Below are 18,056 nucleotides of genomic sequence, written 5' to 3' on the forward strand. Positions count from 1 at the left end.
CACACCTTTTTTTCTTTTGCAATTCGCTCTGCACGGAGAGATGCAACCTGAATGGGAGGCAGTGGCTTGTCATAGTTGATGCCACTGAAAGATAACAGCAAAAGTTAAAAATAAACAGGTATGTTCTAAAACGGAGAAATGCTATTGAAACCTCATGCACGATGTGCCAGGAACAGCTCTCCCCCTACCCCAAAGGTGAGGATGTAAAGTCTAGTGTGTTCTTTGCAGGTAGGGAGCCCTCAAAAGAGCAAAGCTGCCTCTGATATCAACCACCTCACTCCCTGCACTTCCACAGACCATGTGGTGCCGGAACGTGAGGTGCCCACCATGTTTGCGGCAAGAGCTCACAGCACCTCCACCCGGACTGAACCCTCTCAACCCAGCCACCAGGGCTTCCTCCTACAGATACCTCTGTCTGCCCATGGCTGAGCCTCAGACTTCCAAAACCTAGGTCTTCTTCACTGTCCTCTTAGCTCTGCCCTCTCCCTACCCTCTGGACCTGACCCTCCAGAGTTTAAATAGGATCAAATCTCTCCTACTTTAACCCAACACATAACTGTCCTAACTTAACCCAATATTCAAAAACTGAAGTGAACCCTGACACGTGGCTTCTGTTAAGGAGCCCCAGGTCTGCACTCCTGGGGTTGCCTTCTCCTCGCAGCCCCACTTAACTCTAGTCGGGTTTCACCCCAAACCCCTCCTGCAGAGATTCTTAGTCACCTAACAGAGAACAGCCCCCAATAAGTCTCCCCAGCCTTCTCATGTGGTCCCCCACACCACCATCCTACATGCTCCCTGGACAAACCCCATAACCCTATGGACATGCCCCCATGCTCGACGCTCTCCCCTGCCCAGCCTGTGGCATGTCCCAGGCATGGGTGCTACCGACCTGTCCTCCCTCTGCAGTGAGCCTGCACACCATAAGGAGGGGTGGCCACTTCAACCCACCACATAGCCCCTTCTTGGACCTAGGCTGGACACACCACCAGCCTCTGCCCTGCAGCAAGTGTGGCTGCTGCCTGGAACCTCCCTTCTCTTGGCTTCGCACTAAGGCCTCTTCCCCTCTACCGAGCTCAGACCCTTCCTGAGCATACCCCTACTGCTGGAGCTTCTCCTTGTGCTGTAGCAGTGTCACATGCGTCCTCACTGCACTTGGAAGAACTATTAAGACTCAAGTTTATCTCATGTTAGAGAAAAAGGGCAGGACTGTGCCCATCTTGGGCCTGCAGAATGCCCAGCACTGTGCCAACCTACAGCTCACTTACAAGCACTAGCTGAATAAATCCATCCCTTCACTTAATTGACAAGTATGGTCAAACACGTGCTCTGTGACTCTGGGCACTGGGAGCGGCCAGGGAGCTTACAGACAACACTCATGACACACACAGTCCACCTGAAGGTAATCGTGTGAAGAGAACAGAGCAGCGAAGGGTGTGCAGCTCTCAACAGGGAGGTCTAGGGTGGCACAGCAGTATATTCAGGGACAGCCACGGGCGAGTAGCCAGGGCCTTATCCCAAAAAGCCATCGGGGGCTCTCAGGAGACTCACCATGAGCCAGTTCACTTGGCCAGGAAACTGTACTTGGGTAATGCTGGTGCTTGACTCTGTGTGTTAATAGTCTGCACACAGAATTGCCACAGATCCTGTGTACTTGGCATTCAGGCTCCACAGTCCACATCCCTCTCTGTTTACTTTGTCACATCTGCTTTTCTACCCACTTGTCAATTCCTCTTTGCTTTTTCCTTGGTGGAATTTCAAAGCAAATAGACTTACCCCTGAATTTGATATATTTTTAAGGGACAGTAATAAAATGTGTGTGCAAGGAGAGGCAGGCATGAAGGCAGCGACCCAGGCACACTTGTCACATCCTGAACGTCTTCCCCAGCACAGTGCCAGCAGGAATGACCCCCAACACATAGACAAGCAGGGACCAACCTACTCATGCCTGCACTGTCCACAGCTGATGCCTGGAACATGCTGTGTGCACAATTTACTAGCTATTGGATTTAAATGAATATTCACATGAAATCATTTCAAACAGTAAGAAATATGTCACAAATACAGAAATACCTTTCTGCCAACACAGAGGCATGCTTGGGGTTTTTCTGAAAGGGATTCATGCCAAGCCTGCAGTACAGAAAATGAGACAGTAATTACCAAACACAGGAAAATATAATGCAGAAGGAAATGTTAAAAACATATCAAAAACAAAGCTTCACGCAGTTTACTTATAACTGACATCAAGTGACAACACAGGAAACAAAACATACAGGGGCTTGATTGGGGGGCTCCTCTTGCCCGCAGTCATCTTCATCAGGTCAAAGTGACTTGTGTACAGCTGGGTGTGTGTGGCGTTCTCATCCTGGGCGTAGATTTGGCTCGTACGAAGAGGGCGGTTATTTTTGCTCTGAAATAAAATTGACACAAGAACATCACAACTAGACAGGCAGCATCACAGGCGCCTGCCTGCATTAGAAGCCTAAAGCCAGATGCCCCGTGGCTGGACACAGGCACTTTTCCCAAGACCTAACATAATGGCAGCACCACTCTTTCTTAATATCTCTCAGTAAGCCTCAGAGGTACCCAAAGAGGGCAAAATTCCCCAGTTTTATTGAGAAACAGAATAGGTAAACAAAGCACCTGAAGCTACACAGCAGAGTACCGCATAGAGCAGGCTGACAACTTTCACCCAATGGATCCAATTCCTGCCTACACTAAGGTTCAGCATGGACACCCATGGTTACCACTGTCCTCTGCCCACAGAAGCTGACACACATTCAGAGATGTGTAAAGTATGCCCTCAGAGGGCTCCAGCATCACCTATGCCTGCCATTCTCTCTTTCGTGAATCATACAGCTAAACAAAAAGCCATGCAACTGTCACCTACTTGCTCCCAAGACACCTTACCGCACCATACCCTGTGGAGAGAAGCGCTGCACCAGGGAGGCTATCTGTGCATGACCAATTACTCACAGGACATACTACTTTCTAATGACAGTGGCAGTACAGATATTGGTATCATAAAATATCAGGTGTCAGGCCTGCCACTAACATTGAGCATGATCCTGGTGAGTTCAAGGTAAACACCTGTCACTGCTCATGTTATGTGCCAGGCACTGAACAGTGACCTCATGGGACCCTCCATAGCTCTGCAGAACTGACTTTACCACAGATGTACAGGGAGAGTGAGCTCAGCTCTACGTATGGAGGAGCCAGTGCTGCCAGTGCTCACACGTGTGATCTCCCAGGAAGACAAATGGAAGTGCGCTCACCTTGCCCTCTTCTCTTGGGATGATGACATTCTCATAGCGATTCCGGCACTGTTTGGAAGAGCGGTAGATTCGGCTACAGGAGTTAACGACATCACTGACAAGATCCCAGTTTGGTGTATGAGCAGGTGACACAATGGTGAGGTTCAAAGGCAGCTCTAATAACTGCTTCACGGCCTAGAGAGTGAGATTCCAAGTGGAGTGAGGTCACATGCCAGAGATGCCCCACAGCAATTACGGTGACCCTGCACGCCCAAGCACTTGAATGCTCAGCCACAGACAACAGCCCACCTGCAACAGGGCCCAGTCTTCACTGATGAGCCACTCAGGGCTGTCCTGGCCAGACTCGGCGGTCGGTTTGGCAAACGTTGGCAGAGGCTTGGCGAACTGCGTCTGCTGCTTCAGCAGAATGTTCTTCTTCTGCTCCTTCCCTTCCCGGCGGATCTTTAGCATGCCAGGTGCTGCTCGGTCAAAAAGGGACCGTGGGGGCACGACTGCCTCCCCGTGGCGCTGCTTCTTCTTCCTGCCTGTAGCTGGACAGAGAGGCCATCTTCAGAGAATACTAAGCAAGAGACACACCGCAGGGCGGCGCCTGTAGCTCAAGGAGTAGGGCGCCGGTCCCATATGCCGGAGGTGGTGGGTTCAAACCCAGCCCCAGCCAAAAACCACAAAAAAAAAAGAGACACACTGCAGCAGATGAGACACAGGGAGCATGGGGGGGGGGGGGCGGCGTAGGGCTCACACCTGGACCCTAGCAGGCCAGGAGCTTGGGGAGCAAGAAGTGCAAAGGCTCACGGACAGAGGGGGCTTAGAAAGCATCTGCTAAAGACAAAACTACTTTCTTTCTTCTTTTTTTGAGACATGGTCTCAAGCTGTCACGCTGGGTAGAGTGCTGTGATGTCGTAACTCATAGCAACCTCTAACTTGGGCTCATGTGATCCTCTTGCCTCAGTTTTCCTATTTTTAGTAAAGATGGGGGAGTCTCGCTTTTGCTCAGGCTGGTCTAAAACTTGTGAGCTCAAGATATCCACCCGCCTTGGCTTTCCAGAGTGCTAGGATTACAGGCGTGAGCCACTGCACCTGGCCAAAAACACTTTCTTGAGTTTACTATTAATTATAACTAAAAACATCAAGGGCTCCACACTGGAAACAAAGGACTAAAAGGACAAGGAATAGGCTCAGCACCTGTAGCTCAAGCGGCTAAGGCACCAGCCACATATACCAGAGCTGGAGGGTTCAAATCCAGCCTGGGCCTGCCAAACAACAACTGCAACCAAAAAAATGACCAGACATTGTGGTGGGTGCCTGTAGTCCCAGCTACTTGGGAGGCTGAAGCAAGAGAATCGCTAAAGCCCAAGAGGTAGAGGTTGCTATGAGCTGTGATATCATGGTACTCTACCCAGGGCGACAGCTTGAGGCTCTGTCTCAAAAAATAAAAAAAATTTTAAAAATAAAGAATAAGGAAAAGGAGGTGACCAATGGGCCCTGTGGCAGACAGCATGTTTTAAAAGCATATTTTCTTAATAATTGACACTTTGTTGGAGATTTTCAGTTAGATATTGACTTTTCCTAAATCTTATTCCCAGCTATGACCCAGCTTACTTCCCAGCTATAAGTTGTGCTGATCAGACTTAGTAGGAAGCCTTAAAAAGTATGAAGATAAATAGTGTGTGGCTTTAACATGAGACTAAGATTTTATCAAATATTGAAACCTGTCTCTGTTCCCTATAGGAGTATGTCTATGGTTAGTCAGTATCTAACTGTGCTATCTGCCATGGGACCCATTGGTCGCCTCCTAGTCCTTGTCTTTTTATTCCGTTGTTTCCAGTGTGGAACCCTTGATAACCCAGTTATAATTAATAGAAGGGCAGTGTGGTGGGACCCTGACAGGCCCGACAACACCCTGGGTTGTGGACACATGCAGGGACACACACCTGAGGGGTCTGTCTTGTGTCGCTTGCGCTCCCTCCGCACATACACAGGCGGAAGCTTTGCCTCTGGGATGGGGCTGGCCTCGTATGTCAGACACATGACTGAGTCGATGTAGATGTCACTGTCATCCTGGGGGGGCGTAGGTGGCGTCCACAGCTGCACAGGGAAAGAAGGTCTCGTCAGGTGTGTGGCTTACAGGAAGCAAGCTCATCCATGCAGAGCAAGAGAAGGGAACTTACTGGCATAACCTCCGTGTGTCCACTGGCATCTTCATAGACATATTCCTACAGGGAACATAGACAAGTTTCAATATTTGACAAAGTTGACTTCTGCCTTCACCCACGTGGTCCGGCTCCAACTCAGTCAATATTTGACAGAGTCTTAGTTTCATGTTAAAGCCACACTATTAATCTTCATACTTGATAAGTTTTCCCACTAAGTCTGATCAACTCGACTATTTATAAGAGTCACAGCTGGAAATATGATTTAGAAAAAGTCAATATGTAACTGAAAATCTCCAACAAAGTGTCAATTATTAAGAAAATTATGCTTGGCTTGTTGCCTGTAGCTCAGTAGTTAACGGTGCCAGCCACATATACTGGGGCTGGCAGATTCAAACCCAGCCTTGGCCTGCTAAACAACAATGACAACATCAACAACAAATAGCTAAGCATTGTGGCAGGCACCTATAGTCCCAGCTACTTGGGAGGCTGAGGCAAGAGAATCACTTAAGCCCAAGAGTCGGAGGTTGCTGTGAGCTGTGACTCCACAGTACTCTACTGAGGGTGACATAAAGAGACTCTGTCTCCACAAAAAAAAAAAAAAATTATACTTTTAGAACATGAACGGGGTTCTTTGGATATGAAGAGTAAAAACTCCTCAGGCATTTTTTGATGAACATGCTCAGAGTCTGAATGTGTCTGGGTGTCATAGAATGGCAAGTACCATGCTGTAAGCGTCCTCCCGTGTGTAGGTGAGCAGCTCTGCTTCCTCTGGCCCTAGCTGCAGCCGGGCCTCCCTTTCCTGCAGAGTCTCCAGGTTCCGGGACTCCCACTCCCTCACTGCAGCTGTCACTGCAACCTGGTGGAAAGAGCAGCAGAGTCTGTGGAAATTGGAGCAACAGACTCTGCCCATCCTTCCCCTCTATAGCTTACTGCCATCGCCTCTGGGTGCAGGGGCTTCCTTCCCACCTCATGGCCCCACCCATCACCTATCAAACATAATCTGCTTTGAATCAAGTAAAAAGACATCACAGTAAAAAATAAGCTTCATAGTTGCCTACACAGGATTTTCCATGACTCCTTTAATATTAACTCAGTTTCTACACCGGTGGGTCTGGTGGGTTATTTCTTTAACTTTATGAAATCAGTTACTTTTAATATAATTTAACACTAAAGATTTTGAGATTTTTCACATTAAACTAATCAAAGTTGATTCTCTTACCTCACTAGTTCTTTCTTTTTCTTGCTCAAGGGAAGTATGAAATAATTCCAGGTAATTTAAAGCATATTTTTCAATTGGTGTAAGCTGTTTTAAAAATACATTTTTTGAATAATGTTAATAGCAAGTTAATATAACAACAAGCTATGTTCCTTACACCCCACTCACCAACATGTGAATCAAAATGTGATTATTCTTGGCTTAAGTAAACAAGAAATATTTTATAGTAGGGTCAAGTTCACAGGCAGCAGTCCCCAGACCTGCTCCATGAAGTCCGCAAGCTCCTCCAGCTGTGATGGCTCCTTCCCACACCTGGCACCCTCCACGTCTGATGACAGGATGTCAGTGTTGGACCCAGGCACTGCTTCCTCTACAGACTTTTGGGCATCTTCCTCCAGATACTCAATACTCTTGAGGGCCTAAAGAAATTCTATGTTTAGATTACACTCTGATATACTTCATAAATGAAGGAGTTCTGAGAAAGGGCTGCCCTATATGAACTACAGAGATGCCAACCCTGTAAACAATGAGCTCTTCCTGAGTGTGTAAAGTGGTCAGATGACACAAGCAACGTTGGGCCTTCTGGAAGTTACTATCAAGTTGGAAGGAAAGCCCCATAGAAGAGCTGGGGACTAATATAGCAAAGTTCATCCAAAATGAAAGGAGAGACCAGTAAGACCTCCCCAAGCCCCATACCCCAGGAATAAGGAAGGGCCTGTGGTCTCATCTCACTCCCATATAACCAGCCATGGCTCTGAGCCACAGAGGACAGGAGGGTGCTGTCCACGACCCATGCAGATGAAGACCAGCCCTTTGCAGCCAGAAGCAAGTCCACAGAGAAATGCAATACAGAAACTGTAAACACAGCAGACAGTCAGCTATACCACAGTTTAAAATATGCAAAATGCAAATTAAAATAAGGAAACAGACTATTCACCTGTTAAAACAGCTAGGAGCATGCATCAGTCAGTTACTGGTAGATTTGGGCAAAAGAAACTCTCACATCTGAGATGGGGATACAGTTTTTAGTTAGAAGATATAAATTAAAACCTGCTACAACCTTCTTATACTACAGAAATTATTCCAAAAAACTGAGGAGGAAGGAATCTTCCCCAACACGTTCTATGAAGCAAACATCACCCTGATTCCAAAACCAGAAAAAGACCCAACTAAAAAGGAGAATTTCAGACTAATTTCAAAAATGAATATACATGCAAAAATTCTCAACAAAATCCTAGCCAATAGATTACAGCTTCTCATCAAAAAAGTCATACATCATGATCAAGTAGGTTTCCTTTTTCTTTTCTTTTTTTTTTTAAGAGACAGAGTCTCACTTTATTGCCCTCAGTAGAGTGCTATGGCATCACAGCTCCCAGCTACCTCCAATTCTTGGGCTTAGGCGATTCTCTTGCCTCAGCCTCCTGAGTAGCTGGGACTACAGGCACCCAACACAACACCTGGCTATTTTTTGTTGCAGTTTGGTCGAGGCTGGGTCCGAACCTGCCACCCTCAGTATATGGGGCTGGCGCCCTACTCACTGAGCCACAGGAGCTGCCTGATCAAATAGGTTTCATCCCAGGGATGCAAGACTGGTTTAATATATGCAAGTCCATAAATGTTATCCACCATATCAACAGAAACAAAAATAAAGACCATATGATCCTCTCAATAGATGCAGAAAAAGCATTCGATAAAACCCAGCATCCTTTTCTAATTAGAACACTGAAGAGTACAGGCATATGTGGCACATTTCTTAAACTGATTGAAGCTATCTATGACAAACCCACAGCTAATATTTTACTGAATGGAATAAAACTGAAAGCTTTTCCTCTTAGAACTGGAACCAGACAAGGTTGTCCTCTGTCACCTTCACTATTCAACATAGTGCTGGAAGTTCTAGCCAATACAATTAGGTAAGACAAGGAAATAAAGGCAATCCAAATGGGAGCAGAGGAGGTCAAACTCTCCCTATTTCTCAAAACTGCAGATGCTGGAGTGGATGTGGAGAGAAGGGAACACTTTTACACTGCTGGTGGGACTGCAAACTAGTACAACCTTTCTGGGAGGAAGTATGGAGAAACCTCAAAGCACTCAAGCTAGATCTCCCATTTGATCCTGCAATCCCATTACTGGGCATCTACCCAGAAGGAAAAAAAATCCTTTTATCATAAAGACACTTGTACTGGACTGTTTATTGTAGCTCAGTTTACAATCGCCAAAATGTGGAAACAGCCTAAATGCCCACCAACCCAGGAATGGATTAACAAGCTGTGGTATATGTATACCATGGAATACTATTCAGCTATTAAAAAAATGGAGACTTTACATCCTTCGTATTAACCTGGATGGAATGGAAGACATTATTCTTAGTAAAGCATCACAAGAATGGAGAAGCATATTCTTCTTAGTAAAGTATCTCAAGAATGGAAGAAAAAGTACCCAATGTACTCAGCCCTACTATGAAACTAATTTGGGGCTCTCACATGAAAGCTATAACCCAGTTACAACTTAACAATAGGGAGAAGTGGGAAGGGGGGGGTAGGTAGAGGGAGGGGGATCGGTGGGATCACACCTGTGGTGCATCTTACAGGGGTATTTGCGAAACTTGGTAAATGTAGAATGTAAAGGTTTTGGCACAGTAACTGAGATAACGCCGGAAAGGCTATGTTAACCACTGTGATAAAAATGTGCCAAATGGTCTATGAAGCGAGTGTATGATGCCCCATGATCATATCAATGTATACAGTTATGACTTAATAAAAAAAATAAAAATAAAAAAAGTTTTCTAAATTTACAGCAAATAAAAAAAACAAGAATGGAGAAGCATGAATCCTATGTACTCAATTTTGATATGAGGACAATTAATGACAATTAAGGTCATGAGGGGGAAGGAAAAGCAGAGAGAGGGAAGGAGGGAGAGGGGTGGGGCCTTGGTGTGTGCCACACCTTCTGGGGACAAGACATGATTGCAAGAGGGACTTTACCTAACAAATACAATCAGTGTAACCTGGCTTATTGTACCCTCAATGAATCCCCAACAATAAAAAATAAATAAATAAAACAAAAAAAGACTCTCCTCTTTGCTGATGACATGATCTTATGCTTAGAGAACCCCAAAGACTCAACCATAAGACTCCTGGAAGTCATCAAAAAATACAGTAATGTCTCAGGATATAAAATCAGTGTCCACAAGTCAGCAGCCTTTGTATACGCCAGTAACAGTCAAGAAGAGAGGCTAATTAAGGACACAACTCCCTTTACCATAGCTTCAAAGAAAATGAAATACCTAGGAATATACCTAACAAAAGAGGTGAAGGACTTCTATAAAGAAAATTATGACATCCTAAGAAAGGAAATAGCAGAGGATATTAACAAATGGAAGCACATACCATGCTCATGGATGGGCAGAATCAACATTGTTAAAATGCCTATACTTCCCAAAGCAATCTACTGATTCAATGCCATTCCTATTAAAATACCAACATCATACTTTCAAGACGTGAAGAAAATGATTCTGCATTTTGTATGGAACTAGAAAAAAACCCATATAGCTAAGGCAGTTCTTAGTAATAAAAACAAAGCTGGGGGTATTAGCATACCAGATTTTAGGCTGTACTACAAAGCCATAGTGGTCAAGACAGCATGGTACTGGCACAAAAATAGACACATAGATATTTGGAATCAAATAGAAAACCAGGAAATGAAACTAACATCTTACAACCACCTAATCTTCGATAAACCAAACAAGAACATACCTTGGGGTAAAGACTCCCTATTCAATAAATGGTGCTGGGAGAACTGAATATCCACATGTAAAAGACTGAAACTGGACCCACACCTTTTTCCACTCACAAAAATTGATTCAAGATGGATAAAGGACTTAAATTTAAGGCATGAAACGATAAAAATCCTCAAAGAAAGCACAGGAAAAACACTGGAAGATATCGGCCTGGGGAAAGACTTCATGAAGAAGATTGCTGTGGCAACTGCAACAACAACAAAAATAAACAAATGGGACTTAATTAAATTGAAAAGCTTCTGTACAGCTAAGGAGACAACAACCAAAGCAAATAGACAATCTACACAATGGGAAAGGATATCTGCATATTTTGAATCAGATAAAAGCTTGATAACTAGGATCTATAGAGAACTCAAATTAATCCACATGAAAAAAGCCAACAGTACCAAATATGATGCAATAAATTGTTTTGGAAAAAAAAAAGAAAAAAAAGCCAACAATCCCACATATCAATGGGCAAGAGACATGAACAGAACGTTCTCTAAAGAAGACAAATGAATGGCTAACAAGCATATGAAAAAAATGCTCATCATCCCTAATTATTAGAGAAATGCAAATCAAAACCACCCCGAGATACCATCTAATGTGAGCGAGAATGGCCCATATCACAAAATCTCAAAACTGCAGATGCTGGCGTGGATGTGGAGAGAAGGGAACACTTTTACACTGCTGGTGGGACTACAAACTGATACAACCTTTTTGGAAGGAAGTATGGAGAACCCTCAAAGAACTCAAGCTAGACCTCCCAATTGATCCTGCAATCCCATTACTGCGCATCTACCCAGAAGGAAAAAAAATCCTTTTATCATAAGGACACTTGAACTAGTTTATTGCAGCTCAATTTACAATCACCACAGCCTAAATGCCCACCAACCCAGGAATGGATTAACAAGCTATGGTATATATACATACACTGAATATGGAATACTATTCAGCCATTAAAAAAGGAGATTTTACAGCCTTTGTATTAACCTGGATGGAAGTGGAAGACATTATTCTTAGTAAAGCATCACAAGAATGGAGAAGCATGAATCCTATGTACTCAATTTTGATATGAGGACAATTAATGACAATTAATGACATGGTGGAGGAGGGGAAGGGGAGAGCAGAGAAAGGAGGGAGGGTGGGGGAAAAGAGGAGCAGAGAGAGGGAAGGAGGGAGGGGGTTTTGGTGTGTGCCACACTTTTGGGGGGCAAGACACAATTTTAAGAGGGACTTTACCTAACAAATGCAATCAGTGTGACCTGGTTTCTAGTACCTTAATGAATCCCCAACAATAATAAATTAAATAGAATAAATAGCAATAAATAATAAATAAATAATAAATGAATGAAAATAATAAATGAAATAAATAAATGAACAATAAATAAATGAAAAAGAAAAAGAAAAAGAAAAAACTGGTACAACCTGTTTCCAGGGCAATCTGGCAAATTCTGAGAAGTTTAAAATAAAACCCAACCTCACACTATGCAGAGAAATTACTTTCAAATAGATTGTCCATATAAATGTGAAAAATGAAATTATTAAATATCTAGAAGAAAACTGAGGAAAAGGCATAGTAACTACTTTAGAGTAGGCAAAGGATGTCTTCAGCAGAACACAAAAGTTTCAGCCACAAAGACAGCAGATGTGATCTCTAGATAGTGTCAGCACTAGGAATCTCTGCTTACTGACAGGCAGCATTACAAAAGGCAAACCACAGGCTACAACAATGGCTGCCGCTGCTATTCCTTCAACACTGGGGAGCTCTCGCTCCCAGACAAATTGCTCCTGAAAGGTGATGTAGAGAAGACTGAAGAGGATGACGACAACACGCTAGATGAGACCCAGTTGGAGAAACTATGGGGTCTGACAGAAATGTTCCCGGAGAGGTTCCGTTCCGCGGCCAAAGCCACTTTTGATGTCTCCTCTTTGTGGCTCAAAAATGTACAGGTTTTCCAGGGCAGTCTTATGGATTGGGACCACTTCCTTTATGATCCTGGTTCTTCCTGCTGTCTCTGAGACTGAGAAGTTGCAAATGAAGCAAAAGCAACAACTGCAGCAGCAGCAGATATTTCTAGGGCCTAACACAAGGCTGTCTGGAGGAATGCCAGGGGCTCTACCTTCACTTTCTGGGAAGATTTAGATTGTTATTACTATATTGGTGGGACAAGCTCAAAATTCAGTAGTATCTGAACTGCTGATTATTTATATATATGTATTTTTAAACTTTGGCACACTGATCTATCTAAACCTGGGGGGAAATTCTCCCCACATTGTCTCATGGATAGACTGTCAACTTGCAACTGTACCCTCCACGATATCCTGACTTACATTTTCTGTCCTCACTCTGATACAAAAGTGTAGCCATGCAGATGATTATCCCAGCTCTAGCCATCCCACCCCTTTGACTAAATTGCTTCTAAAACTGTCGTATAAAGTGGCCACTATGAATCCCTGTATATGTTGGAAAGGAGAGAGGCAGGCTGTAGCTTCAGCCACAAATGGGGACTGCAGAGGACAGGGCAGGAGCTCATTTCCTCTGCACATTTTGGCTATTAGACCTGTGTGTGTAAAACAACAACAACAACAACAAAAAAAAAAACCCACAGTGCTCACTTTTTGTATTTAAACATTAAAAATTATTCCAATGGGTTTGGCGTCTGTGGCTCAAGCAGCTAGGGCACCAGCCACATACACCGAGCCTGGTGGGTTTGAACAACAATGACAACAACAAAAAAACAGCTGGGTGTTATGGCGGGCACCTGTAGTCCCAGCTACTTGGGAGGCTGAGGCAAGAGAATCACTTAAGCCCAGGAGTTGGAGGTTGCTATGAGCTGTGATGCCACAGTACTCTACCCAGGGTGACAGCTTGAGGCTCTGTCTCAAAAAAAAAAAAAAATTTTTTTAATGGGGGAAAAAAAAAAGCAAACCAGTACCCAACAAAGACCTTCTTGTTTGCAGAATATATAAAGAATTCTGACAAGTCATTAAGAAAAAGAGATAATCCTGTTTTAAAAAAACTTACAAGGGCGGCGCCTGTGGCTCAAGGAGTAGGGCATCGGTCCCATATGCCGGAGGTGGCGGGTTCAAACCCAGCCCTGGCCAAAAAACCACAAAAAAAAAAAAAAAAAAAAAAAAACTTACAAAAAGATTTGGGCAGGAACTTCTTTAAAAAGTATCCAAACTAAAAAAAAAAAAAAAAAAAAAAAAAAAGAAGTATCCAAGCTGGGCTAGGCATAATGGCTCACACCTATAATCCTAACACTCTGACAGGCCAAGGTGGGTGGACTGCCTGAGCTCACAGGTTTGAGACCAGCCTGAGCCAGAGCAAGACCTCGTCTCTAAAAATAGCCAGGTGTTGGGCGGCGCCTGTGGCTCAGTGAGTAGGGCACCGGCCCCATATGCTGAGGGTGGCGGGTTCAAACCCAGCCCCAGCCAAACTGCAACAAAAAAATAGCCGGGTGTTGTGGTGGGCGCCTGTAGTCCCAGCTACTTGGGAGGCTGAGGCAAGAGAATTGCTTAAGCCCAGGAGCTGGAGGTTGCTGTGAGCTGTGTGATGCCACGGCACTCTACTAAGGGCCATAAAGTGAGACTCTGTCTCTACAAAAAAAAAAAAAAAAATGCCAGGCGTTGTGCTATGTGCCTGGAGTCCCAGCTACTCGGGAGGCTGAGGCAGGAGAATCACTTGAGCCCAAGAGTTTGAGGTTGCTGTAAGCTGTGACTCCACAGCACTCTACTAAGGGCAACAAAGTGAAGACTGCCTCAAAAAAAAGGTATCCAAACTGCTAGCAAACATATAAAGAGGTACTCAAATTAATTAGCCAACAACAAAATTAAAACCATAGAGAGAGATTATTATATACCCTCCCAGACAGCTAAAGTGAAAAGGACCAACAATTCCAAGTCTTAGAGATGACACGCAGCAACCCCAACACCCAGGCACTGCTAACGGAGAATGCCTAGTCCACCCACTTTGGGAAACTGGCCAGCAGCATCCATTTAAGTCAAACACATGTAGGACTCCACCCCAATTCATGCATTCAACAGACACGCACCTGCATGTTCACCAAAAGGCATGTATAAAGATATCCGTAGGAAAATGACTCCAAATGATGATTCTATTATATCCATGAACAAAAGATGAATAAATCAAATCCTACAGCTGCAGTCTCACACAGCAGAGGACAAGGCACTTATCACAGATCAGTCTACATTGGTGAAAGACCAATATGCCCATCTAGCTCTCTACCATGAGGCCAAGCCAGCAAGAAGCAGTCCTCCTTTCTCTCCCACTCCAGCAAGCCTCGCATACTCTGCCTCCCAGATATCTACTGCTCCTGCCCTTGCCTGTGGCATCACCACTGTGGCCTCGACTGGTCCTGAGTTGGTCAGACTCCAACACCCCCGACAGCTTCACCTCACCATCGCCCTCAACCATACCAACTCCTGGCTGTGGGGACAGACCAGAGTTCTACCTTGGACATTCACATACTCTCCTACTCAACTCAGCACTGCACAATTACTCCTAGGAGTAAATCACACAGTTGACCCACTTGGTTTCTCTCTCCTTGTTAGAGCACAAGCTTCATGACAGGTGATGTTGTTGTCTATTCTCAACACATCCTCCCCACAGCCTAGCACAGTACCTGACACACCTTGTGGCATGCAATAAATATTTTGTTTCAAAAGGAGCTAAGCTGAAATACTGTGCTACTTTGAAACAACAAAGCCAATATGGAAAAAATCCCAAGATGATTTGTTAAGAAGAAACAGCAAGTGTGTGTGACTTGCTCACCTGCATGCTCACATGTAGTGTGACGTCACACCTCACACTTACATGCACAGTATGTATGACATGCTCACATCCATGCTCACATGCAGTGTATGACATGGTCACTCTACATGCTCACGTGCATGGTCTGTGTGACATGCTCACATGCACACACGGTCTTCAGGTCCTGCATTTTTCCTCAAGGACATGTATAAAATTAATGATTAAATGGTTATCTCTGGGTGAGAATCTATTTTTCCCGCCATCCTTTCATGTTGTTTTAATTTCTCAGCCTCATGCATGTACAACCTTTTGTAAACACAATGAGGCTACACCTCCTAACAAAGGGATGTCTATAAGGTGTCTCTGTGGATGGGAAATTACACACAGAAAACCCATGGAAGGACCCCTGTGCAAGTTCTGGTAGTGGCTATCTCTGCATGGGACTGGCTTTTCATTATGACTTCTCAAAGACTGTGGCTGTGGTCTGCATATTTGTCCCTTTCAAGTTATCAGGCTGAAATTTGGTCCCAGTGTTGGAGGTGGGAGCAGATCCCTCTTGAACGACTCAAAGCCTGGGGCTGAGGGCAAGTGAGTTCTCACTTCAGTAATTCCTACAAGCACTTGGCGCCTCCCCACTCCCTCTCTCTCACCATGTGATCTCTGCACATGCTGCTCCCTTCAATCTAATTCTACCCTGCCAGGAGCAAAGCATCCTGAAGCCCTCACCAGATGCCTAGTATGGAATTTTCTAGCCATGAGAATCATGAGACAAATAAACCTTTTCTCTTTATATATTACCAAGTTTCAGGTATTCCTTTATGGCAACATGAAATGGACTGAGACGGCTGTACCTCACACATTATTACTTCAATAATCAAACCAGTCATTTTAGAAATGGAAGAAGAGATGGTTACTCAACAGCTGTGCTGGCAAGAACAAGCTGAGCACAGGGGGACGGGTGACCAACATAGGAGCTGCTTCATGGACTGTGCCTCACACATAGTCTAATGTCCTCAGGGGCTGGGGCCCAAGGGCAGTGCCTCAAATGTGGTTTGTTCTTCAAAGAAAAGAAAGCAAGTGGAGAAGTTACTGTAGCCATACACTGCAGCTGGACACGAGGAGGGGGACAGGACACTGGTCCTTCTGAGGCAAAAGGCACAAAAACAAGGGCCCCAAACAAGGTTTGGAGGAAAAGGAAATCCTTTCCCTTGATGCGAGGCCACGGTAAAAAGGAAGGAATTCAGAAAGTGAGGGAGAGACAAGATGAAAGTCCTGGGGCGAGGGTCTTGGGAAGGGCTGAGGGTCTTGGGAAGAGCTGAGGTGATGAGGGCAGTGGTCTTGGCGAGGACCCAGAGATGATCACGCAGCACACGTGCAATCTAAGACCTTTTAATACTCACATTAAAATGACAAAATGTGTATGTACCACAATATCCAAAATGTTACCAGTTGAGCATGTAATCAACATAGAAAATTACTCAGGAGACAGTGCGTTCCTGTCTGCACTGGATCTTTGACACAGGCCAAATATTCCACACCTTGGGTGTCCCCCACACAGGTGGCCTTATTTCTAGAGCATAGCAGTGCTGGGGGTGGCAGCTGCTGTATCCAGAGAAGCTGAGATGGCCAACTCCTGGGGTCGGGGGGGCACCAGCAGAGTCACAGGAGATGGGAAGGCTGGCAGATGTCCACAGTGAGGGGAAAGACTTCAGACTGGTAGGGTGTTAAGCACAGCTTGGTAAAAGTCAGGAAAATGATGATGGCCACTGACACTGTGCAGCAGAGATGCAAGGCCCACACCCTACCATGCTCCTTTTACTTTTATTTATAGTTGAAAGTCCCCACAACAGAAGAAAAGAGGAAAAGAAGAAGGGCTGGTGGGCAGGGGTGGGGGGCACAGCCACAGAGAGGTGCAGGCAAGAGCCCAGGCAGGTTTGGTCCTCCTCAAATAACTCTGCTTGAGTTGCTGAACGTAGCTTACTCTTACCTCTATGAAAGGTCTTGCGATTTTGGGGGCAATGGCTTCCGAGACAGAAGGCTCCTGAGAAAGCACTACAAACTCCTCAGCTTTTACTGGGAAGCCAGCGTCATCCATGGGGGAATAAACCTCAAACAGCTCCTGGATGGTTCGCTGAACACAAACATGCACGTTATTCTCTAGTAACAAAGACATGACACTATGACTGACCTGAACTTGAGAGCTAAGTACCTGGAAAACCATTAGGCAATCATTCCTCATTAATGTCTAATAAAACAGCATGATCCCATTCACTGTGTGGCCTTTCTCACCCTCAGAATCCTTAACAAACAAAGAGTACCTGAGTTAAGAACGCCATGGAGTAGTCATTTCCCTGAGCAGCTACTTCTCGGATCAAATCTTTAGTTCCATTTTTCAACAATTTCTCTTCAATGGAATTGCCACTTACAAGCCTACAAACAAAACACAGAAAGATAGACATAACAATAAGTCCCCTGGACATACGCTGACACCACACCCAAGCACAGGTGTGGAGCTGGGAGCTGGTGAGACCACACCTATCTAGGCCTGTTCCCTGCCTAACCCCAACTCACTCAGGGGAGCCAAAGACCATCCTCTCATCACCACCCCCCAAGAAATCTCAGCACAACAAGCTACCCCTGAAGCCTTCACACTTCCCCCACCCCATAGGCCTGCCTGCCAACAGTGCTTAACCAGCCTCAACCCGGAAATGGCCCACTCTCCTTGCAGATGCACCTCTGACTCTTCTGAGGCTTTGTTAGAGCCCCATAGGCAGAGCTAATTCGCTTCATTGACAATGCTTTTAAGATACTTGTGAAAGGTGTCTCATTCTCATATAATCATGGACATTTTCATCTTTGT

General features: G+C 44.9%; 1 protein-coding gene across 7 annotated transcripts in view; it reads right to left on the bottom strand.

Annotated features, from left to right (window-relative positions):
- EP400 (E1A binding protein p400) overlaps nucleotides 1-18,056 on the bottom strand; it is a 137,578-nt gene that overhangs the window by 29,383 nt on the left and 90,139 nt on the right. For 6 of the 7 annotated variants that reach the window (XR_008379402.1, XM_053587150.1, XM_053587153.1 and 3 more), the window contains 12 exons: nucleotides 17,515-17,626; nucleotides 17,184-17,327; nucleotides 6,902-7,060; nucleotides 6,645-6,728; nucleotides 6,147-6,281; nucleotides 5,441-5,485; nucleotides 5,204-5,357; nucleotides 3,561-3,802; nucleotides 3,273-3,446; nucleotides 2,271-2,407; nucleotides 2,071-2,127; nucleotides 6-84 (listed from right to left, as the gene is read on the bottom strand). Coding sequence is in view for 6 of the 7 variants with exons in the window: in XM_053587150.1 (XP_053443125.1) it covers nucleotides 6-84; nucleotides 2,071-2,127; nucleotides 2,271-2,407; nucleotides 3,273-3,446; nucleotides 3,561-3,802; nucleotides 5,204-5,357; nucleotides 5,441-5,485; nucleotides 6,147-6,281; nucleotides 6,645-6,728; nucleotides 6,902-7,060; nucleotides 17,184-17,327; nucleotides 17,515-17,626 (1,522 nt within the window). In the remaining variant the exon portion in view is untranslated. The remainder of the gene's footprint in view (nucleotides 1-5; nucleotides 85-2,070; nucleotides 2,128-2,270; nucleotides 2,408-3,272; nucleotides 3,447-3,560; nucleotides 3,803-5,203; nucleotides 5,358-5,440; nucleotides 5,486-6,146; nucleotides 6,282-6,644; nucleotides 6,729-6,901; nucleotides 7,061-17,183; nucleotides 17,328-17,514; nucleotides 17,627-18,056) is intronic. The other variant, XM_053587151.1, reaches the window with a different exon arrangement.

This window comes from Nycticebus coucang, chromosome 4, assembly GCF_027406575.1.
Source record: "Nycticebus coucang isolate mNycCou1 chromosome 4, mNycCou1.pri, whole genome shotgun sequence".
Classification (NCBI taxonomy): Eukaryota; Metazoa; Chordata; class Mammalia; order Primates; family Lorisidae; genus Nycticebus; species Nycticebus coucang.